Genomic DNA, 20,020 nt, shown 5'->3' with positions numbered 1-20,020 from the left:
AGGGTACCAAGTTATTATCATGATAATGTGTATAGTGATATTTCAGGTACTATCATATTTGGTTGGTACAGAATTTATTTCAGTTTGATTGTGTAGGAAATTATAAGCTTATAGTCACACTTTCATATCTGTTCCTGGAACCAGCCAGTACTGAGCAAGGAGTGTAAAGCTTCTTGCTCAAGGAAACAACGACTAACTCCTGATGGGACTTAAACCCATGCGGCTAGCGATCATTAGATTACTAGTCTGACGCGTTAACCAGTCAGCCATGCCGCCACTTTGCAATCATGTTTGCCATTGTTCTCACTTTAAATTATATAAATGATCAACTATGTAACTGAAAGGTAGCTGCAGAATGAGAAATCAAAAATTAGATAATTACCTCATTTACCTCCCTTTGATCTGAAAATATTAACAGTAAATACCTTTGTGGTATGATTTTTTAGCTTGACTATACGAAGTATATGGAGAGCTGTCCTACTCGCCCCTGCGTCGGCGTCCGCGTCCAGATTTTAGATTAAAGTTTTGGTGCAGTAAAATATTTCTCACTATAACTTTGTCATATCTTAAGGTATCAACTTCAAACTTCAAATATATGTTCCTTATCATCAACCACATCTTATGTGACAAGGTTCATAACTCTAGCACCAATATTTTCAGATTTATCTCCCCTTGAACTTAGAATTTTCCTTCAAAAATACTATTTTTTACTGTTACTTCTTTATTTCTTATGGGATCAACCTCATACTTCAAATAAATGTACCTTATCATCATCCCCATCTTATGTGACAAGGTTCTTAACTCTAGCACCAATATTTTCAGATTTATCTCCCCTTGTACTTAAAATTTTCTTCAAAAAGTACTATTTCTTACTGTTTCTTCTTTATTTCTTAAGTGATCAACCTCATACTTCAAATATATTTACGTTATCATCATCCCCATCTTATGTGACAAGGTTCATAACTCTAGCACCAATATTTTCAGATTTATCTCCCTTTGAACTTAGAATTTTCCATAAAAAATATTATTTTTTACTGTTACTTATTTACTTCTAAAGGGATCAACTTCATACTTCAAATATATTTACATTATCATCATCCACATCTTATGTGACAAGGTTCATAACTCTAGCACCAATATTGCAAGAATTATCTCCCTATAAACTTAGATTTTTTACTAGAAAAATGTTATTTTTTATTATAACTTTTTTATTTTTAAAGGTATCTACCTCAAACTTCAAATACTTATTCCTTATCATCAATTACATTTTATGTGACAATGTTCATAACTCTTGAAGCAATATTTACACATTTATCTCTCTTTGAACTTAGGATTTTCTTTAAGAAATATAAGAAAATAACTTCTTTACTTTTTAAGGTATCTACTTCAAACTTCAAATATATATTTCTTATCATTACTCAAATGTTGTGTGACAAGGTCCATAACTCTAGCATGACTATTTCTAGAATTATTCCCCTTGATCTTGGAATTTATGTTAACAAATATTATTTTTTACTATAACTTAATACATATTTATACATAATTGATTTTTCTTTCATAGTTTTGTCCTCCTTACTGCGTCCTGTATTTTATTAGTCAAGCTTCGCTGTCTCCTGTGACAGCTCTTGTTTGTAAAAGAGAGCAGGCAATTTTTTAACTACAAAGAAGTTAGTTCAAGTGCTGTCATGTATTTGTGAAATATCATTAGTTTTTTACTACTAATTGACATATCATATATTTCTTGCTGAAAGCCTGGTTAGTACTGATAATAGAATGGGGGAACACATGTTAGGTCTCTCCCTACTAATATACCCCCATATATATACAAACTGGCACTTAACATTACCAGACCATTATATACCTCCTGAAATACCTGTCATACTAAATCTGATTATTATATACTTAATGTAAATTAAACATGACTTTATTGGTAGTTTGATTAAATTTGTGATGCAACAAAACTGTCTAGACGTGTATTGTAAGCTCATTCTGACAGTACAATGAGGGTACCATGGGGATTGTAATTTCAATTTTCAATACAATGTTGCAGTTGCTGCTTCATGTGATTTGAACAATAAAGAAAAAAATGTATCTACAAATACAGAATGATTTATTTAACTTTTGCATTGTATATAAAATGCTTACCAGTCATGTAGTGATTATTCATAAAGTTAGATGTACACGTATCTCGATGTAAAATTTCAGCCCCAACAGTTATTTTCACACTATTATCCTTTGTTTATCTCGACTAATAGTTTTCGTTCATCTGTTCCCTTCAGACGTGTGAAAAACACAAACTGGACGATAATTGCTCAATAGCGCGTGTCATAATGATGATTATGTTTGTAACAAGTTAAGCTGGTTTTATAAAAGTTAATCTATTTAGCGTGTTGATTGACTTGTGTCCAAAATGAGTGAATTTTAAGTTCTTTATAAATATTCGAAAACTGTATCAATTCATTATGACTTTAAATGCAAATGAAATAGTGAAAGTATAGAAACGCTATCGTTGCAATATTGTTTCACAACATCACCACCAAATCAATCAGCGGTCGAACAATCTCGAGAAAGATTCGATAAATAACCAGGAAGGATATCCGGATAAACCACCCTGAAACAATGTTTTCACTATATTGGTGTATTACCGAGTATACCTCACTATGTGTTTTTATCACAGACACCCGTATTTCCGCTGAAAACTAAAAACTGGAAAGTTGACCTATACTGTGTGGGTGCAACAATAAAACCCAATAGAAAAAGAAAAAGAAAGAAATTTTATTATCAAATTACTTGTTAATAAGTTTATGAAAATTTTCTGCACTTGTCTAAATTTTCCTTCTTTGCCTATGTAAAACAACTGCAGTAGTCTCACAATCATCTTTACATGAAAAAGATATAATGCTGTTTCTTATCTAAAACTTATCTAAACTGTATAATCCTTTAGCTGACTTTTTATTAATAGCTGACTCAACTTTTGACATGCCTTACTTTTTTATGAACTTTTGCAACTTAAGTTGTTATTAGCTTCACAATCTAATTATACAAATAAACCATATCTGATTATTGAAAATCTACAATCAATAAATACATGAGCTTCATCTTGATGTACTATCAAGTCCTTTGGGTTCATTTAGTCTTATCACAAGTTAATAATTTCATAAAATCCAGACATGCCAAATATACACAGATCTATATCTTTTATATGAATCATAATCTAGTTTCTCCTAAAAATAAAGATATAAATATGGAATTTATATACCATAGATTTTACAAAAATATATCATCATGGAAGCTGAGTTGGCATTGCACAAATATGGGTGCTAGCATGGCGTGGCTGTACACAAATGTTGAGCTAGTCCAACTTTACACAAACATGGAAGCTAAGCTGACTTTACACAAATGTGCAATAACGTCTGGTTTTTAACAAATATTTAGCTAGTCCAGCTTTACATAAATGTCTGATTTAGTGTGGCTTTGAACAAATGTCTTGCAGCCAGTTTGACTTTAACCAAATGTGGAAGCTAGCTTGACTTAACACAAATATGTAAAACTGCCTGGCCTTACACAAATGTAGAAGCTAGTCTGGCATTGAAAGTTAGTTTGACTTTTCAAAAATGTTAATGATAGCCTGGTTTTGCACAATATTGAAGCTATACAATCTGACAAATGAGGAAGCTAGGCTGGATTTACATATATGTGGAAGCTAACCTAGTTTTACACAAATGTGGAAGCTTGTCTTTCATTACACAAATTTGGAGACTAGTCTGGCTTTACAAAGATGTGCATGCTAATCTGACACTACAAGCTAGTTTGGCTTTTCACAAATGTTGAAAATAGCCTTGCTTTACACAAATGTGTTAGCTTAACTGGCTTTGCACAAATGTGCGAACATATCTGGATTTTTTACACAAATGTGTGAGCTTGTATGGCATTACAAAAAGCTTATTTTGATTTACACAAATGTATAAGCTAGTCTGGCTTCACACAAAGGTGCAAGCAAACCTAACTTTACACAAAATGTGCCTAATAGGCTAGATTTACACAAATGTGTGACCTAGTCTGGTTTTACACAAAGGTGCAAGCTAGTCTGGCTTTACACAAATGTAAATGATGCCTGGCTTTATACAAATATAGAAGATAGTCTGGGTTTACACAAAAAGCACAAATATTCTTGCAACCTTTAAATAGGTAAGGTCTGTAACTTGAAGGTCATTGCATACTTTTATAGCTTCATATAATAGGAATTTTGTTTATACATGTATAAGTATACAGACTGAAATTGTAAAATGGCTTTATCAGTCAAAGACATATACATGTACTGAAAATATCGAAATAAAAATATTGAGATAAACAAATATTTCCAATATAGATAAAGAAGGAATTAAATCGGGACTTTCAAAATTTCATCGAGATAACGAAATATCGAGAAAAGCGATGTCGAGATAACGATAGTTGACTGTATATATACTCTTGTTTTTTCCTTATTTTTACCAAATAAGGAAAATGAGAACTGGACAAAATCTTTCTAAAAAACTTGTACATAAAATCATGATAAATGTGACAAGATGCCATCTATAAAGCAACTGTCCAATTCAGATAATTGATGAAATATTTTTCATGGCAATTAGGTAAATATGAATGAGTTTAGAGATGAAGAATTATTCATCGTCTTGACCTTTATTTACTCTCTACAGTAACTATTGATTGACAATGATTCATCTCGTACTATGAAACTTTTATCTCTTCTAATAAATGTGATAAGAAAATGCTCGTAAACTTTACAACCCTTCTTTTTTTTCCGTTTCTCTTCACGAGTGCAGATTTCTTACAAAAATCTTCTCGCAATTTGAATGCTGTTGTCTCGCAGGGGAGAAAAAAGTGGAATATTTATCAGTTATTGTTTTACGTAACACCATAGATTCCAGCAGTGGGAAGTTAAGTGGTTTTTTCAAGGGTTTTATTATTGTTTGCTTGGTCGAAAGGAAGAGGTTTATTTCTTGAAATTGTTTTTGGTGCCTCCCACACATATCTTTTATTATAGTAGATGGATGCTTTCATCAAAACTTTCATTCTATATTGATTTTGGTTTAAGTTTTTAGAGGCTACTTTACTGGAATGTTGTGTAATGTATAGTTCATTGTTTTTTGGTTGAGTTTTATATCACTCCAATATTGTAAAGGTCATATGAAGACTTTCCAGCTTTAATGCAGGAAGACATCAGTTGCCACACCATGCATTAAATCAGGCACAACCAGGCATCTAAAAGTAAAACCATCAGAATTCCTGAATCTGACTGGATAGCTTCCTCACATGAAAAAAAATCCTTAGCAATATATACATAATGCTTCTTTTAAAGACTTTTTTATGTCACATGTACACTTAATCAAACTAATCAAATTTTTGAAAGAGACATTTGTATTATTTTGGACGGGGAATGTCTTTTTTGACTGTATGAAAAAAAAAGTCTTTAAAATGGGTCAAACCGTTCACACAGAATTAGTAAGGCTAATATACATGTACACTGTCTATTTCCAAATAAATGAGATGTCACAATTTTAGGATTTTTAGAATATTGATAATCACATTGCAATTTACAGAATTTTAGGACTGTGTTTTTTCCATGGTGATAAATATGTTCTATATTTCAGGATTTAGAAACTATGTCACAGGAAGTTGTAAGACTGAGTAAGTTGCCACACCATGTAGATGCAAGAGTGAAAAACAGTGAACAAAATTCCATAACACCAAAACAGGACAGTTCTAATTGTTCTAATAATACGGACGGACAGACAGACAGTATAAAGTGCTCTACTGTGAATGGCGCTGTATCATGAGACTTGTAAAGGGTTGAAATGGCGTGGTGAAGTTGTTCAGAGAGAAGTGAGGTTGAGCTCTCTATTCGTCACACAGAGACAATGGGACACTGGTCATTCCTATCGTCCACAGAATGCCATACATGTGATATTACATAATATACTTGTTTCTGACAGTTTTAATGTCAACAATATACACAAACATCATAAAGCATCATGGCATATTCCAAATACCCCAAAATCATTATTATTCATTGGGGCACTAATTTTCATGGTTTTTAGTGTATAGGTCAATCCACAATTTTAAGATTAGACAAAATTTTCATTTCATTTGCTGTAAGATTATTTTGCATCACGTTATTTACATTTTACCCACTGGAAAAATAAACAGTCCACAGATTTAAAAACCCATGAAAGTGGGGTTTTTTTTGGTGACAAAACCATGAAATTTCATGTCCATGAAATTTCGTGAATTCACAGTAACACAGTTGTACTAAAGGGTTGAATGTTATTTACACTCAATAAGAATAAAACTGTCATGTTTTATAAATGATTCACTTATTCTATGAACCAAAGAATGCAACATTATTATAATTAGACAATTTTCCAAATTATCATTGAAAATAAAACTCATTAATTATATGGAGACTTGATAATCTGATTATTAAAAATAATTGTTTGTTTAATATTGTGCTATTATTTAAGTTTTTTTGTGGGGGTGTGAGAGATTTACATCTTTAATGCATTAATTTACTTAAAAAAATTTTTTCTCACATGGTTATATAATCTAGGAACATAATAGAATAAGAATGATTCATCAGAATTAACTCAAGGTGGTGGCTATTTTTAACTCTTGATACTGAAATCTATTAAAGTAACATTGGATATTTCCAAACTCAATGCAGAGCCATTCCATTTGACATGTTTAGCTGATACAGTTATCAAACTAACTGCTGTTTTTACTGGTAACTTTAAAGCTGCATGCCTTCATATTCATGATAAATGTCATGAAAAAAAAAATGAAAATGTATTTTAAAGTAAAATATTGTGAAGTGAACAAAGAAAGTAGTTTTTACATTGCAAATGACACATACAGTACATGTAATTTACTAATAATAGGTCAAAATATGCAAAAATAGGCCTTACTGCTTTGTCACGAAGAAATAATATGGTGATAAACAATGCAAACTCAGTCATTAATTGCACATAACATGTAAATTATTACTTGACTCTTGAATCTTTTTACTTTTCTTTATATCATAGTTCATTTTTCTCAAGTTTGATTTCTTGAAATATTTTAGCTCATCTGAAGGCATGCAGCTTAAAGTATGGCTCCTCTTTTTGTAACACACTTATCTAGATTCCCATCATATCACATGTTTTTGTTAACTATAAAATCTTGATTCTTGTACTGTTGGGTTTCTTCTGAAAGGATTTTTCTTTTTTAATTTCAAGAACAATTAATAGTATATTTGGATTGTCAATATTTTTTATTATTGTCGCTGTGTTGAATTGATGTTGTAATTTTGATTCTTTTATTAAGCTTGCAATAGCTCATGTTGCCTTAAAGATGGTGATATATTCTGCTTATTTCTACACAATCTGGTGATATTATGTTTATTTTATTTCTTTGTAAGAATCTTTCATTTTGCTTTATATCTGTACTTCAGGTATGTCAATTTTTTATTTTTGTACTTAATGATGTATATGTAAGGTGAGAAAAAAAGCCATTTTTTATCCAAGGTAATTTTATTTTTTAAATGTCCTGGAATAGGCTTAGGCATATGGATAAAGTTTTTCTTTTAGATATACACAATAACTACACCTTTACAGAAGAATAATGCTTTTTATTCATGTGACTATGGTTTAATGGTTTCCTTGGCAAAATTTAAGATCAGCACTGCCTTTTATAGTTTATACATATTTAAAAGCTTGATTTCAAACATGGTATATTAAATCTTAAAAAAGAAAAATATCTCCATTTGGTTCATGTTAAAAGAAACAACTCAGTGGAGTCCCTTTAATAAAATATAAATTCAGATGATGAGTCATCAGTTTTTTTTATGTCAGTTAATTGATTATATCATAAAATCAGACACTGCAATTTTTTTTTGCAGCTGGTACAGATTTTAACAAATTACTGCGGGTTACTTCCTTATGGAAATTAGCACAGCAGTGTCTTAATTTAATGAATCTAGAAAATGATTTAGGTAAACAATGTTTTGCTAAACCTTTAATTTATCTTTTAGCCTTGCTGAATTATTAAAGAGATCACTTACTGTTAACTTCTGTTGATGATTTTGCCTTTTTAAAGTAGTAAGAGAAATAATAAACTTAAATGGAAAATTTGATTGTTAAAACATATAATAAAATATTAAAAACTAGTTTGCATATCCAGAAATTCGATCTTATATTTGATTATCCAAATAATAAAAGAAATAATGTTGATATTTTCCATAACAGAAATATTAATGATTAAATTGACATTTTGTATTTATATGAAATGTTTGAATTACAGATTCAAGGTCAAGAAATTTACCTTGATTATTGTTTATCAGATCTTGGTAATTAGGAGGATTTTATGAATAGGAATTTAATGTTTGGTAGATCATTCATGTCATTCTCTCAATGTGCCAAGTTGTTTATACATGCCATATCATGATAACTGTTTGTTTTTCTAGAATTCATGGTCCATTTTCATTATGAGATGTCAGATATTATCCTAAATTATGCCAAAAATTTGCTTAATTTTATGTTTGAAAAAATACAAAACAAAAACAAAATATTTCAAACAGAAATGAGACTGAATTGATATATTTTGCAATAATAGATCAAAGCGCACAATAATGAAACAAGTGCATAATTAGGTTTTATTGTTATATTTGAATAAATTAACATTGTGAATTAGATCCTGAGATATTTATTTATACTCCGCTTTCTTGGCTAGACCATTTTTTTGCTTTTATTTGCTAGACAATTTGATTTTATTTAAATTATATGGCATTTTACTAAGTGATGTCACAAATAAGCTTTTTCACATGATTAAATTTTGTTTTCACCATAAACTTTAAGATTTTGACCTGATAAATATGGTTACAAGACCATAAAGCTTTTTGACTTGAAAATGAATATTTTATTTGAAAAATCACCAAAAACGTACGACAAAGAGCCATTTATAATAAAACTTATAATTATAACTTTTGTGATCAAGCAGTAAGATTTTTGACTCAAGGAGTACACTTTATATCAAATAATTTTTTACCAGGAACAAAATACAACCCTTCTTTTAGTTTGAGTAATCTTGGGAATTTGTTATTAGGTAACAAGAAATTGAGTTTAGTGAGAATATTTATGAAATTTTTTATGGTGCAATGTAGAATTAGTTTTTACTGCTCAATAATTTAATATTTGCTTCAGTTTATTTCCTGCTCAAATTAAGGTGAATTAGTATAACCATAAACAAACACATGTAGTTTAGATTGTTTTAAGACCTGTTTTGCTATCCAGAGAAATTTATATTGTTACAATTTTCACCTTTGCCTCTATGATCATTTTGTAAATTTACAAAGTCTACTGTGACTGATTGTGAATAAAAATGATTCTTTCTTATAATATACATCTCATTTTCATTAGATGTAAGATGAATAGGTTTTGATTCATACAATCTGTCCATGGAAAAGATAAATACTTTGTTATACATTCCATATTGGTGTTATCATAAATCTTTGTACATAGAAAAATAATTTTATTTGATTCATTTTTATGTGGTCTACCATTTTCATGGAAGTAACCATAATGTAAGATCTATATTTAGAAACTTTCCTACCATATGTAAAATTTATATATTGAAATTGTTCTACCATAATTTCAGATCTATATTGAGAAAATGTTCTAAGTGTGGTTTAATAATGCAGTAAATAAGCCACTTAAATAGAATATATTAAAGTCTTTAAGTAGCTCAGTCTGCTTGACATTTATATCGTCTCACATTGAACTTATCTTTTTTACATTTCACACTTTCTCTACATACTCATGGGAAACATTTCCACATGACAATTTATTATGTTTTTTATGGTTTACCTAGTGTAATAATCACGTGAACTGACTTAATTTGACCTTTCTATTTCTAGTTTTAATATATTATTTATTAAAAGATATTAATAGAAGATGTTGCTATTCTAAGGTTCTTTATCTCTTTTATAAACTCTGGCTATTTCCACTTAGTTTATTAGCATATTTAATTTATTTTCAGTAATTTTGTGGGGGCATTATTGCTATAAGTGGTTTCATATCTTTGGTTATTTCAGGAAGTGCTAATATTTTAAAAGGAAACTTGACCTGGTGAATTTGTGTAATGGGGTTTGCCCTACTTTGAATTTGGAACAGTCCATTGAATTTGGAACAGCCCATTCTCAGGATTTTCCTCATCAAAATATAAAAATTGAGCAATTAACATTATATAACCTGTTCAATCTTTCCTACCATAATGTAAAATCTATATATTGAAATTGTTCTACCATTTTAATATATTATTTATTAAAAGATCTTTATAGAAGATGGTACAAATGCTATAGCTAGCCTGGTACAAAGGCTAATTGATTCAGGTTCCAGCAGGCTAGCCTGGTACAAAGGCTAATTGATTCAGGTTCCAGCAGGCTAGCCTGGTACAAAGGCTAATTGATTCAGGTTCCAGCAGGCTAGCCTGGTACAAAGGCTTTGATTCAGGTTCCAGCAGGCTAGCCTGGTACAAAGGCTAATTGATTCAGGTTCCAGCAGGCTAGCCTGGTACAAAGGCTAATTGATTCAGGTTCCAGCAGGCTAGCCTGGTACAAAGGCTAATTGATTCAGGTTCCAGCAGGCTAGCCTGGTACAAAGACTAATTGATTCAGGTTCCTGCAGGCTAGCCTGGCTCTATACTGGAGGCAAAGGCTTATCAATTTAGCTTCCAGCAGGTAAAGGGTTAAATCTAAATTTATATTTTACCACAACCTGATTTCCATAAACTATTCACTAGATTTAGAATAATATAAATATAAGTGTTTCCTACATAAGAGTCAATGATTTTGGTAGTTATTAAGCTTTTGACTCTACCAGAAGTGTTTTATATTAATGTTGAAATATTTTTATTGTCAGATCTGATATTTATTGTTGTAAGAGAATGCAGTACATAGTTAGGTTTGAGATCATAGGACAGGTTTCTGTATTTATTTTTCACAAATCTTATATATAGAAATATATGTTAAAAAGGTTTTCAAGTTTTACTTTATTTTTGTCTGAGTAGGATAATTATATGTTCATTCTTTACTGAGAAATAATATTATTCTAAAGAAAGTATTTTTGTCATTGTTTTTAGAAACTGGACATTTCTGCATTATATTTTAAGTCATTAAAGATATGTAGTGTCAAAGTTCACAAATAATTACAAAGCCCACCTGATGAGTTCAGTAAAGAAAGTGCTAAGGCATCATACCTCAGGATTGCAACTTCAACCCATTGTCATTCCACGTGTATTGCCATGACAGATTGTTTGAGAAAAACACTTTTAACGTAATTCGTCCTCCACTGCTTAGAAATAATGATATTAAGGTAACTGCAGTAAATTAGAATAGTTTTCCTTCGGAATCCAAGAACATTCATTATATATTTGCCAATCTGTATGTGAATAAAAATAAATACTGTAAATCTGGTGCTAAACTACTGAAATTATTTACATAAAGCAAGCATATTGTGACTTATTGACTTATTTAGTCTTGTATTTTGTTTGTTATTTCAGTGTCATTATATGTTTAATCAGGTCTATAGTGCATCGTAGGTAAGGGTCCCTTACTTTGAATCAGATTTCAATGCATGGTTATTGTACTTTGCCTATTTCTACTTAAAAATAATGCAAGGAGGGTCACCAGGGGGCATTATATCAGTGGTGCTGGAAAGAAACTATATAATTGTAACTCTATAACACTTACCTCGCTAAATATCATAACTGGACCTGTCCAATTGTCAGTCTGGATGAAATCATTTATCATTTTTAGGGAAACATTTCAAATATGTACTGACCTAATAGTGAACAGAACCGATCATGATCAGGTGGCATGGATCTGCTGGCATTGTCTGCATTGACGGCAATGGTATTTTTGTAAACACCAGCAGACTGAAGCTTAAAACCGAACTATTAATTTTGAAATATTCATCACAAAACTAACATTCATGTCATATCTGTTTTAGTTATTGTTAATACTCATTTTATCATTTGTTATTTAGTTTTATTGATTGTGTATATGTCTATGAAATGTTACTATTATAATTATTAAAGATATAAATGGTATTGGTTATCATTCAATAAAAACATGATACTTTTTTATTGACTTTGGTCTTCTCAATTTCTTACCATTTGAATATAAGCATTATATAACAAAGTGTTTCCAAGTCCATTAGTATAAAAAATTATTATAACAAAATTGTGAGTGGTTGGGGACATTGCTAGTTATACAAGTCAGGTCCAGATTTATAGACCCTACTCAAGCCTGCATAAATTCCTTGTAGCGAGAGAAGTAACAATACTTGATTCTCCAAATACCCTTTCCAAAGCCAGGATATAACTTTATTTTAGCTTAAAATGTTTAAATGCTAAATTTACACACAAATAGCTTAATAATGACATCTAAAGATTCTCACATTAAATGAAATTATTCTTGAATAATTAATTTTAATTTGCCTGAATGACACAGATCACTATTACACGCTTTTAAAAATTGCTTTGATTTTGTTTTAAAACTATTTCCAATCGTACATAGAATGATAGCTTAAAAAATATTTTTTCTTTTCAAATATGCCATTACACATAATATTCTTAGAACAGACACTTGCAGTATGCGCCATATATAAGTTCATTCCTACATGTTACGTTTTCGGTTTCAATGTGTAATTTTACATTATATAAAAATCGACAGTTTACTGACCGACTGTTGAATTCTGTTTACTTGCTTTATATTTGTAAACTAATCTAATAAAGCTCTAAAAGGAGACAAGTAATTGAATAAGGCACATCTAATGCTTGTTATTTACGTTGAGCAAAAAACAAACAAAAAACAAAAAAGAAAAGAAAATTTAAGAAAGAATATAGCATGGTTAGGATTTTCAACACTGGAATGGTTATTCACCATAGTTTAACTTGATTTAAGTAAATTGTATCTGCAAATGAATGACTTAACAACCATATGTTTTTAAAGAGTTTCCTCGCTGATATTAAACATAATATATTAAACGAAAGGTGACAGAAAATAATGAAACCCATCTGAACTTCAATGTGCTCAGATATCAAATGTAATATCGTCACTTCTGGTGTTCTCTTCAAAGTCCAATTTATTTATATAGAGTTGCCCATGGAAGTGTCACACTGAAGGTTTTATGACATAAACGTGTTTCAATTTGGTATATAAGTGTAATACCAGTAAATCTTTGATGTCACAACTACTGGAGATGCTTAACTTTAATTTCAAAGAAACGATTAGATATAAATAATGTTTTCAAAGTTTTAAAATATTTATACTTTTGTTTCATGAACTCTGCATGATGCCGTCCAAATGATTAAAATATATTTCTGTTTTCATTGCACTCTCTTCTTATTGTCAAGAAGGCAATGATTGCTTTTATATTGAATAAACTTCTTTGTATAAGATATTATTCTACAATACATTTGATAATCAAAATTAATCAAAAATGTTCGTTGTCTTCAAGAATTAGTAAACATAGTACAAAAGGAAAGTGTATGTTATTTCACGTTTGTTTGATTTGATGTGATCATTGTGATGGCCATCATGTTGTTTCCACGTGAACGTAGAGTAAATCGGGGCGTGCCAGGGGCAAAATTGCCTGTTGACGTCTGAGGAAATAAATCTATATGGAACGTGTCAGTCATTAAAGTAAAATATAATTTATTGCATTATTATAAAATGTCGTACAAGTCATTAAGGTAAATATTTTTTTTTCTAAACTACACATGTGTCTATGAGACATGGTCTTTAAGTTGGCAAAGTTGTGCGTTGCTTTTTATGGGTTTTCTAGCACTGCTATCATGCATTATTGAATTGGACCACAACACACGTATGGACATAATAAGTCCTGAAAATAATCATTAATGTAATGGGTTTTGAAACCAAGGTTTAAAAACTGAACTTAATCAATTAGACATTCACTAAATTCAATCATCGACTGTGACCTTGACCGTTGACATAATTACATACACAAGACACATCGTCTACTTATGTTGGTCTTTTGCACCATTAAATTGCGAAATCCAATCATACGAGTACTTTCAAAAGTTTTGATTGCAGAACTACACTGAAGGACATGCGAAAATTACGCTCTTTGACCATGATCTATTTGGTACATTATCTTCTTACAGCGGTAAGAATCCTATTATGCTTGCCTGTTGCAGTTTAAACTATTGTAGTTTAAACAAATATAAACCTTATTTTCTTGTTCCCCTTTCACAATTTCAGCATTCAGCGAAATATTCATTTCATGTTAATATCCTAAATATGTCCCTGTGTGTAAATGAAGGTTATTTTAGTATAAAACCTGCCGCAATGACTGTCTTTCCGCGCACCTATTTTACGAAGTTTTGATCATATTGAGCATAGTGAGACGGCACTAATTTAATTCACTTTACTTTCTGATGACTTTGTTCGTCCCCTGAGAAACAAATTTCTGAGTGGAATGATCGTTAAGAAAGGAAGGAAATCAAGAAATAGATGATTTCTCTCCTGCCTTTCTAAGTAATGAGTCTAACCCTAGATATTCTTGCTGCACAAAAATTTCAAAACAAAAAAGACAAGCAAAAACCGGCTTCATGGGCTTTAGGATTGAAATCGAGAAACTTGAATATGTTTTAGTTATTTTGAGTAAAACTAAGACAAAAGAAAACAACTGCTCTCCGTGTATGGTCTCTAGCAATGAACATGTATGGATATGTCATGTGGTAACTTGAGTAACCTGATGCTGATAATGTTTGATCTAAATTTGTCATAAAATAAATAAATGATTTAAAATACCAACCAAAGTATATGAATCTTACCACAAGATCCCAACATTTTTATTCATGCTATACATGTACTGTATGTTGTTAATACGCATTATTGCTCAAAAATAAAAATAAGTAAAATCAGCTTAAGTTAAACATGATTGCAATGAATGGTAATCTATTCTATTATTGTTATCTATAGACTTTTTTATCACATGGCTGCCATTAATATTTTGCGTTTTGAGAAAATAATTTGGTTATCCTCTTACTATATAAATATATATTATATCTTAGATACAAAATTAAACATCTTCTAAAATAGCAGTAATGTTAACCCGAGAAATTGATGTTTACGGAGCTTCCTTTGGCTACCAAAGGTATAGAGCCTGCCAGACTGACCGGATGTGCAGCTTGTTCTAGCTATTAACTGGGAGTGGTGATCATTTTTGGTTGTAACAGGCTAAGGGTTAAATTATTCATAACAGATTGTTTTACTGTTTTGTTTTTGTTTTGTTTTGTTTTTATAAAAAGTTGTAACAGAATATTATAATTACATTGTATTGATAAAATGTCTGAATACTTGTCCCGAAAAAAATCAATGTACAATATAGTTTGCAGCATGTTATGTCTAATTTATCTATAATTGTCAACACTGTCGCATTTTTTTTTAAAATACTTATATATAAACGTCTTTCCAACAGCAACATTATTTGTAATGGCATAGGGTTAAATATAGTCTACAGATAATTTTCATTGCATCATTTTAAAACATTTCTATTGTTGATGCAATGACGGTCAAGTTATGTTATCATATATTAAAAATGTTCAATCATCAAACGTTTAAATGTAATTAGTCTAAACGAATAAAAGGTATTCAACATTTCTAAAATAGGATTGGTGATTGTAGCTGTATTTGTAGAGCTATGCTTGAAAGGGACACGAATATCGAATATTGTTGTGTTACTTCTCTGTAAAATGCTACCAAATATATCTTTATGGTTGCTCAGAAGGTATATGCTTTCAAACCTATGCAACCGGTAAATCTATTCAAGCATAGGACATCATATGACATGAATACTTTGTGTTAAAGGCTAACAAAACAAACAAACAAACAACAACAATAGGATCTGATAATTCTGTACTAGAAGGAGTATGTCGGGGAATAAATATACAGACGTCACGCACATGAAGTTTTTTGTGTTATCTTGATAGATATAAATGGTTTGGTCTCTGGAGAAATACAGATAAATTTTCTATTAAATTATTTTCCAAAAGATAAGACGTTACACCAATGAATAAGCTTAGATTATGATTATTGGTATTTTTGTAATAGAACGTTTGATACATATAATGAGTACTTCAACGTGAGTTCTCAGTATTATTAACGCGGAATATTCTATTGTCTTAAAAAGATAAGAAATAACAAGATATAAAAAATTATTTACCACATCACTCGACATAATCAAAGTAACATTTAACGGTTACATTAAATATATTGAGGGAAATGATTTATAACACGAGTAGTTGCAATTTCTTTCAACAAACTATGTTATATTTATATGATATTTATACAGAAAAAATAAGCAACCGTATCAAACATAGTGATCAGATATCAAAGCAGCCACAAGAAAACGGTATTTTAAAAAAAAAAAAAACAAACAACCCTCTCTCCCCCCCCCCCCCCCCCCAAAAAAAAAAAAAAAAAAAAAACAACAAACAAGTAGGAAATAAAAAGATGTTTTTTCTAGGTACAAAATGCAAAAAGATGTTTAAGTGATTTATTTAGTTACCATATGCTATGATTAATCAGGTTAAGCACAGTTTCACTATGTCAGTAGAAAATATAAATTCAGCGATTGCGACCATCATCTTTAATATGACTTGAAGCAGCGGCATCCAAAACACCAAGCGGACAGTTTACTTTTGCTTAGCTGCTGTGCAAAATTGTGAAAAGTCAGTTATTTTTCTTACATTACTTTAATTTGGTCAAACAGAATATTTATACAAAATATCAAAGTAATACTTTTATAGAGGACTTCAAACATAATATCATGGATTTCGCGAGATGAAAATTAAGATGTATAAAAGGAATAACTCATTAATGTCACACCTACTTGAGATGCTTAACTTTAATTTCAAAGAAACTTTTAGATATAAACTATGTTTTCAAAGAGTTCAAATATTTACACTTTTGTTTCATGGTCTCTGTGTGTTGCCGTCAAAATAATTAAAGTATGTTCTGCTCTCACTGCAGTCTCTTTTGTAATAAGAGTAATGATTGCTTTTAAATTGTAATATAGACTTCTTTGTATTATATATTCTTGTACAGTATATTAAATAATCACTATGCCAAGTAAAATACTTGTTTTGAACAAAGATTAGTGTACATATAACAAACAAAAGATGCGATATATTTTTTTCTCTACGAAATTACGTTTCACGGTTGGAATAAATACAGATGACTTCTTAATTCATTTATTATACATATACATTTTATAACTCTGACCTCTTTTTTCTCAATTACAAAAGGAAACAAAGACGTCTGCATCTATACATATAGTATCAATATATGTAGTGATTTTTGTAAGTATAGGTTAGTGTTATTTAAGTGAAATTTTAACAATTAAGAACCCAATAGAAAGCGACAGATAGGGAGTTCCAAATTCATAACTATTAAGTGATCGACTTGATAAATAAGTGACAAAGTGTGCCTGTCTAACGGTTAAGAAGGGCATTTAAAACAAATTGAAGCGATTTCATTGGTCGGCAAATGGTATTGGTCGAATACAGCATTGTCTTACATACTAGGCAATACATTGCTCTTCATATGATTTCTTTATTTCAATGATCAGATAAATAATTTGTCACACCCTGAGTGAATTTTGATATTCAGAAAATAAATAGATAAATAGATTGTTTTGTAAAAATGCGGTCATTTTGCAACTATGCCAACACTTATACGAGGGATGTTCAGAAAATGCGCATGCTCTGTCGATTAAGTTATTTAAAAAAAAGAAAAAAAAACACCGTTAGAATTTCTAGTTTTACTACATCAAATATGTCTGTCTATATCTTTTAACTGTTTACATTTGTTTGATAATATTTATTGCTCAACGAAGAAAAGGGGCAAATTACATGTATCACACAGAGCCAAACGAAGAAAAGGGGCAAATTACATGTATCACACAGATTTGATAACGATTTTGTTTTAAATATTTTGATTGAATATACCCATACATCAAAACAAAATGAAAATCTTAGCACACTAAAATTTATTTTGCACCTATTGATGACAAGCACCGAACAATTAAAACATCAATACAATCTAAGTTTAAGAACCTCTTGGGTACAAGCATACATGTATGGTTTTAACAGTTACATTTATTTTCTTTAATATCTTTTTTATAAAATAATTTTTTAATTTTTTCAAGGTTTCTGTATTATTCTTTAATATTTTTTTTTCAAGTTTATAATTTCTTTAAAATATTTGTTTAATTAAAAAAATTAAAAATGTCCAAAAACAACAATTTTTCACCAAAATTAGGTGTTAGGGCACGTGTTAACATGGAAAAACTAGTTTTTGGGTAATTCCAAGGTTTTTCATCATTTTTTGTTAATTAAAAAAATTAAAAATGTCCAAAAACAACAATTTTTCACCAAAATTAGGTGTTAGGGCACGTGTTAACATGGAAAAACTAGTTTTTGGGTAATTCCAAGGTTTTTCATCCTTTTTTGTTAATTAAAAAAATTAAAAATGTCCAAAAACAACAATTATTCACCAAAATTAGGTGTTAGGGCATGTGTTAACATGGAAAAACTAGTTTTTGGGTAATTCCAAGGTTTTTCATCATTGTTTGTTAACATTTCCCCTTATATAAGCGTGTTTCGACGGCTTTTTGCCCGCCCCCCTTTTTTTGAGGCCTCAAACAGTGAAAATATGTCCTACTTAAGCCCCAAACACTGTTTTTCGTTTGAGATATGTTGTTAAAAAAAATGACCGCTTTTTCGGCGCCGTCCCCCTGCCAGATGTTATATCAGGGGGTTGCCAGAAGGGGGATGTGTCCCCTTCTGTTTGGGGGGTTTGAAGGGGGGGGGGGCGGCAGTCCCCCTCATCGCCAAGAAAATTGTGGACATGTGACAGGCTAAAAATGACATCAGGTCCATCTTAGGGTAACTAGAAACCGACGCTGAAAAGCCCCTGACTCTATCTAAATTCATTGAGAAGTGGCAGCACTTTCAAATCAGTTTTGATGGAAAAAACAATGCAAAATAGTGTTGTTTTTTTGGCAATTTTGAGACGTCCCCCTGTTGTCATGGTAACAGGAAATTTACGATTGAGCATGATCTTACAGAGGGTATGGTCTAGTGAACAATTGTGCCAAGTTTCATCAGTATTGAAGCATTTTTCATAGTTTCATAGCAGTTTGAACTTGTTACAGGAGGCTTTTAAATGAAAACGGCAATTTTTCGCAATATGCTCGTAAAAGGTTAATCAACCAAATTGCCAAAGACACTCAAAGTGGATATATTCTAGTATATAATTTCCTGTTAACAAATAAAATTTTCAATATTTTTTTCAACATAAGACTATGGACAAATGATAACATAATGCCTAAACTCCCTTCCTTCTATTTTATCATTAGACGTAGTCATGATCACGTGTTATTTTGTCTGTGTGTAAAAGGAGGCTTTTTCAAAATGAAAATACCCACCTTATTCTATACAACTTTTGGCCAATTTAAGAAGGGTTACATGGCACTAATTTAATTCATTATACATCTGATGACTCTGTATTCCTTTGAGAATCAAATACGTGACTGGAATCGCAAAAGATAGGGATGAAAATAAAAAAATAAAAACATTTTCTCCCCGCGTTTCTAAGTAATGAGTCTGACAATAGACAGCCTAGCTGCAAAACATGTTGATAAAAAATCGACTTTTTTGCAGCAAAATATTTCTCTGGAAAATGTTAGATGATCCAAAATGGTTAAAATTTGTAAAAAATAATAACGAACTTTCAGTATTAATTAAATGATTTCCCTGTTTGTTATCCAGGAAGGTAAAAATATGCACGTGATAACTTGGGTAATCTGACTCTGATATTGGTGTAGTCGTCACAATAATTATTCATTTATCTTACAATACGTTCGTATCTTAATGTTAAACAAACAAAGTAATGGAAAACAAA

At 30.5% G+C, this 20,020-nt stretch overlaps 1 protein-coding gene across 2 annotated transcripts in view; it reads left to right on the top strand.

Moving 5' to 3' along the window:
• Positions 1-12,169, top strand: part of LOC132732051 (GRIP1-associated protein 1-like) — a 46,904-nt gene extending 34,735 nt beyond the window's left edge. For both annotated transcript variants that reach the window (XM_060718398.1, XM_060718397.1), the window contains one exon: positions 5,649-12,169. In XM_060718398.1, coding sequence (XP_060574381.1) covers positions 5,649-5,834 — 186 coding nt within the window. In that variant the 3' untranslated portion in view covers positions 5,835-12,169. The remainder of the gene's footprint in view (positions 1-5,648) is intronic.
• Positions 12,170-20,020: the final 7,851 nt, after the last annotated feature.

The sequence above is a fragment of the Ruditapes philippinarum genome, unplaced genomic scaffold (assembly GCF_026571515.1).
Source record: "Ruditapes philippinarum isolate M1 unplaced genomic scaffold, ASM2657151v2 ctg2926_1_1_1_1, whole genome shotgun sequence".
NCBI lineage: Eukaryota > Metazoa > Mollusca > Bivalvia > Venerida > Veneridae > Ruditapes > Ruditapes philippinarum.
This window is presented reverse-complemented; position numbering and strand designations above follow the sequence as displayed.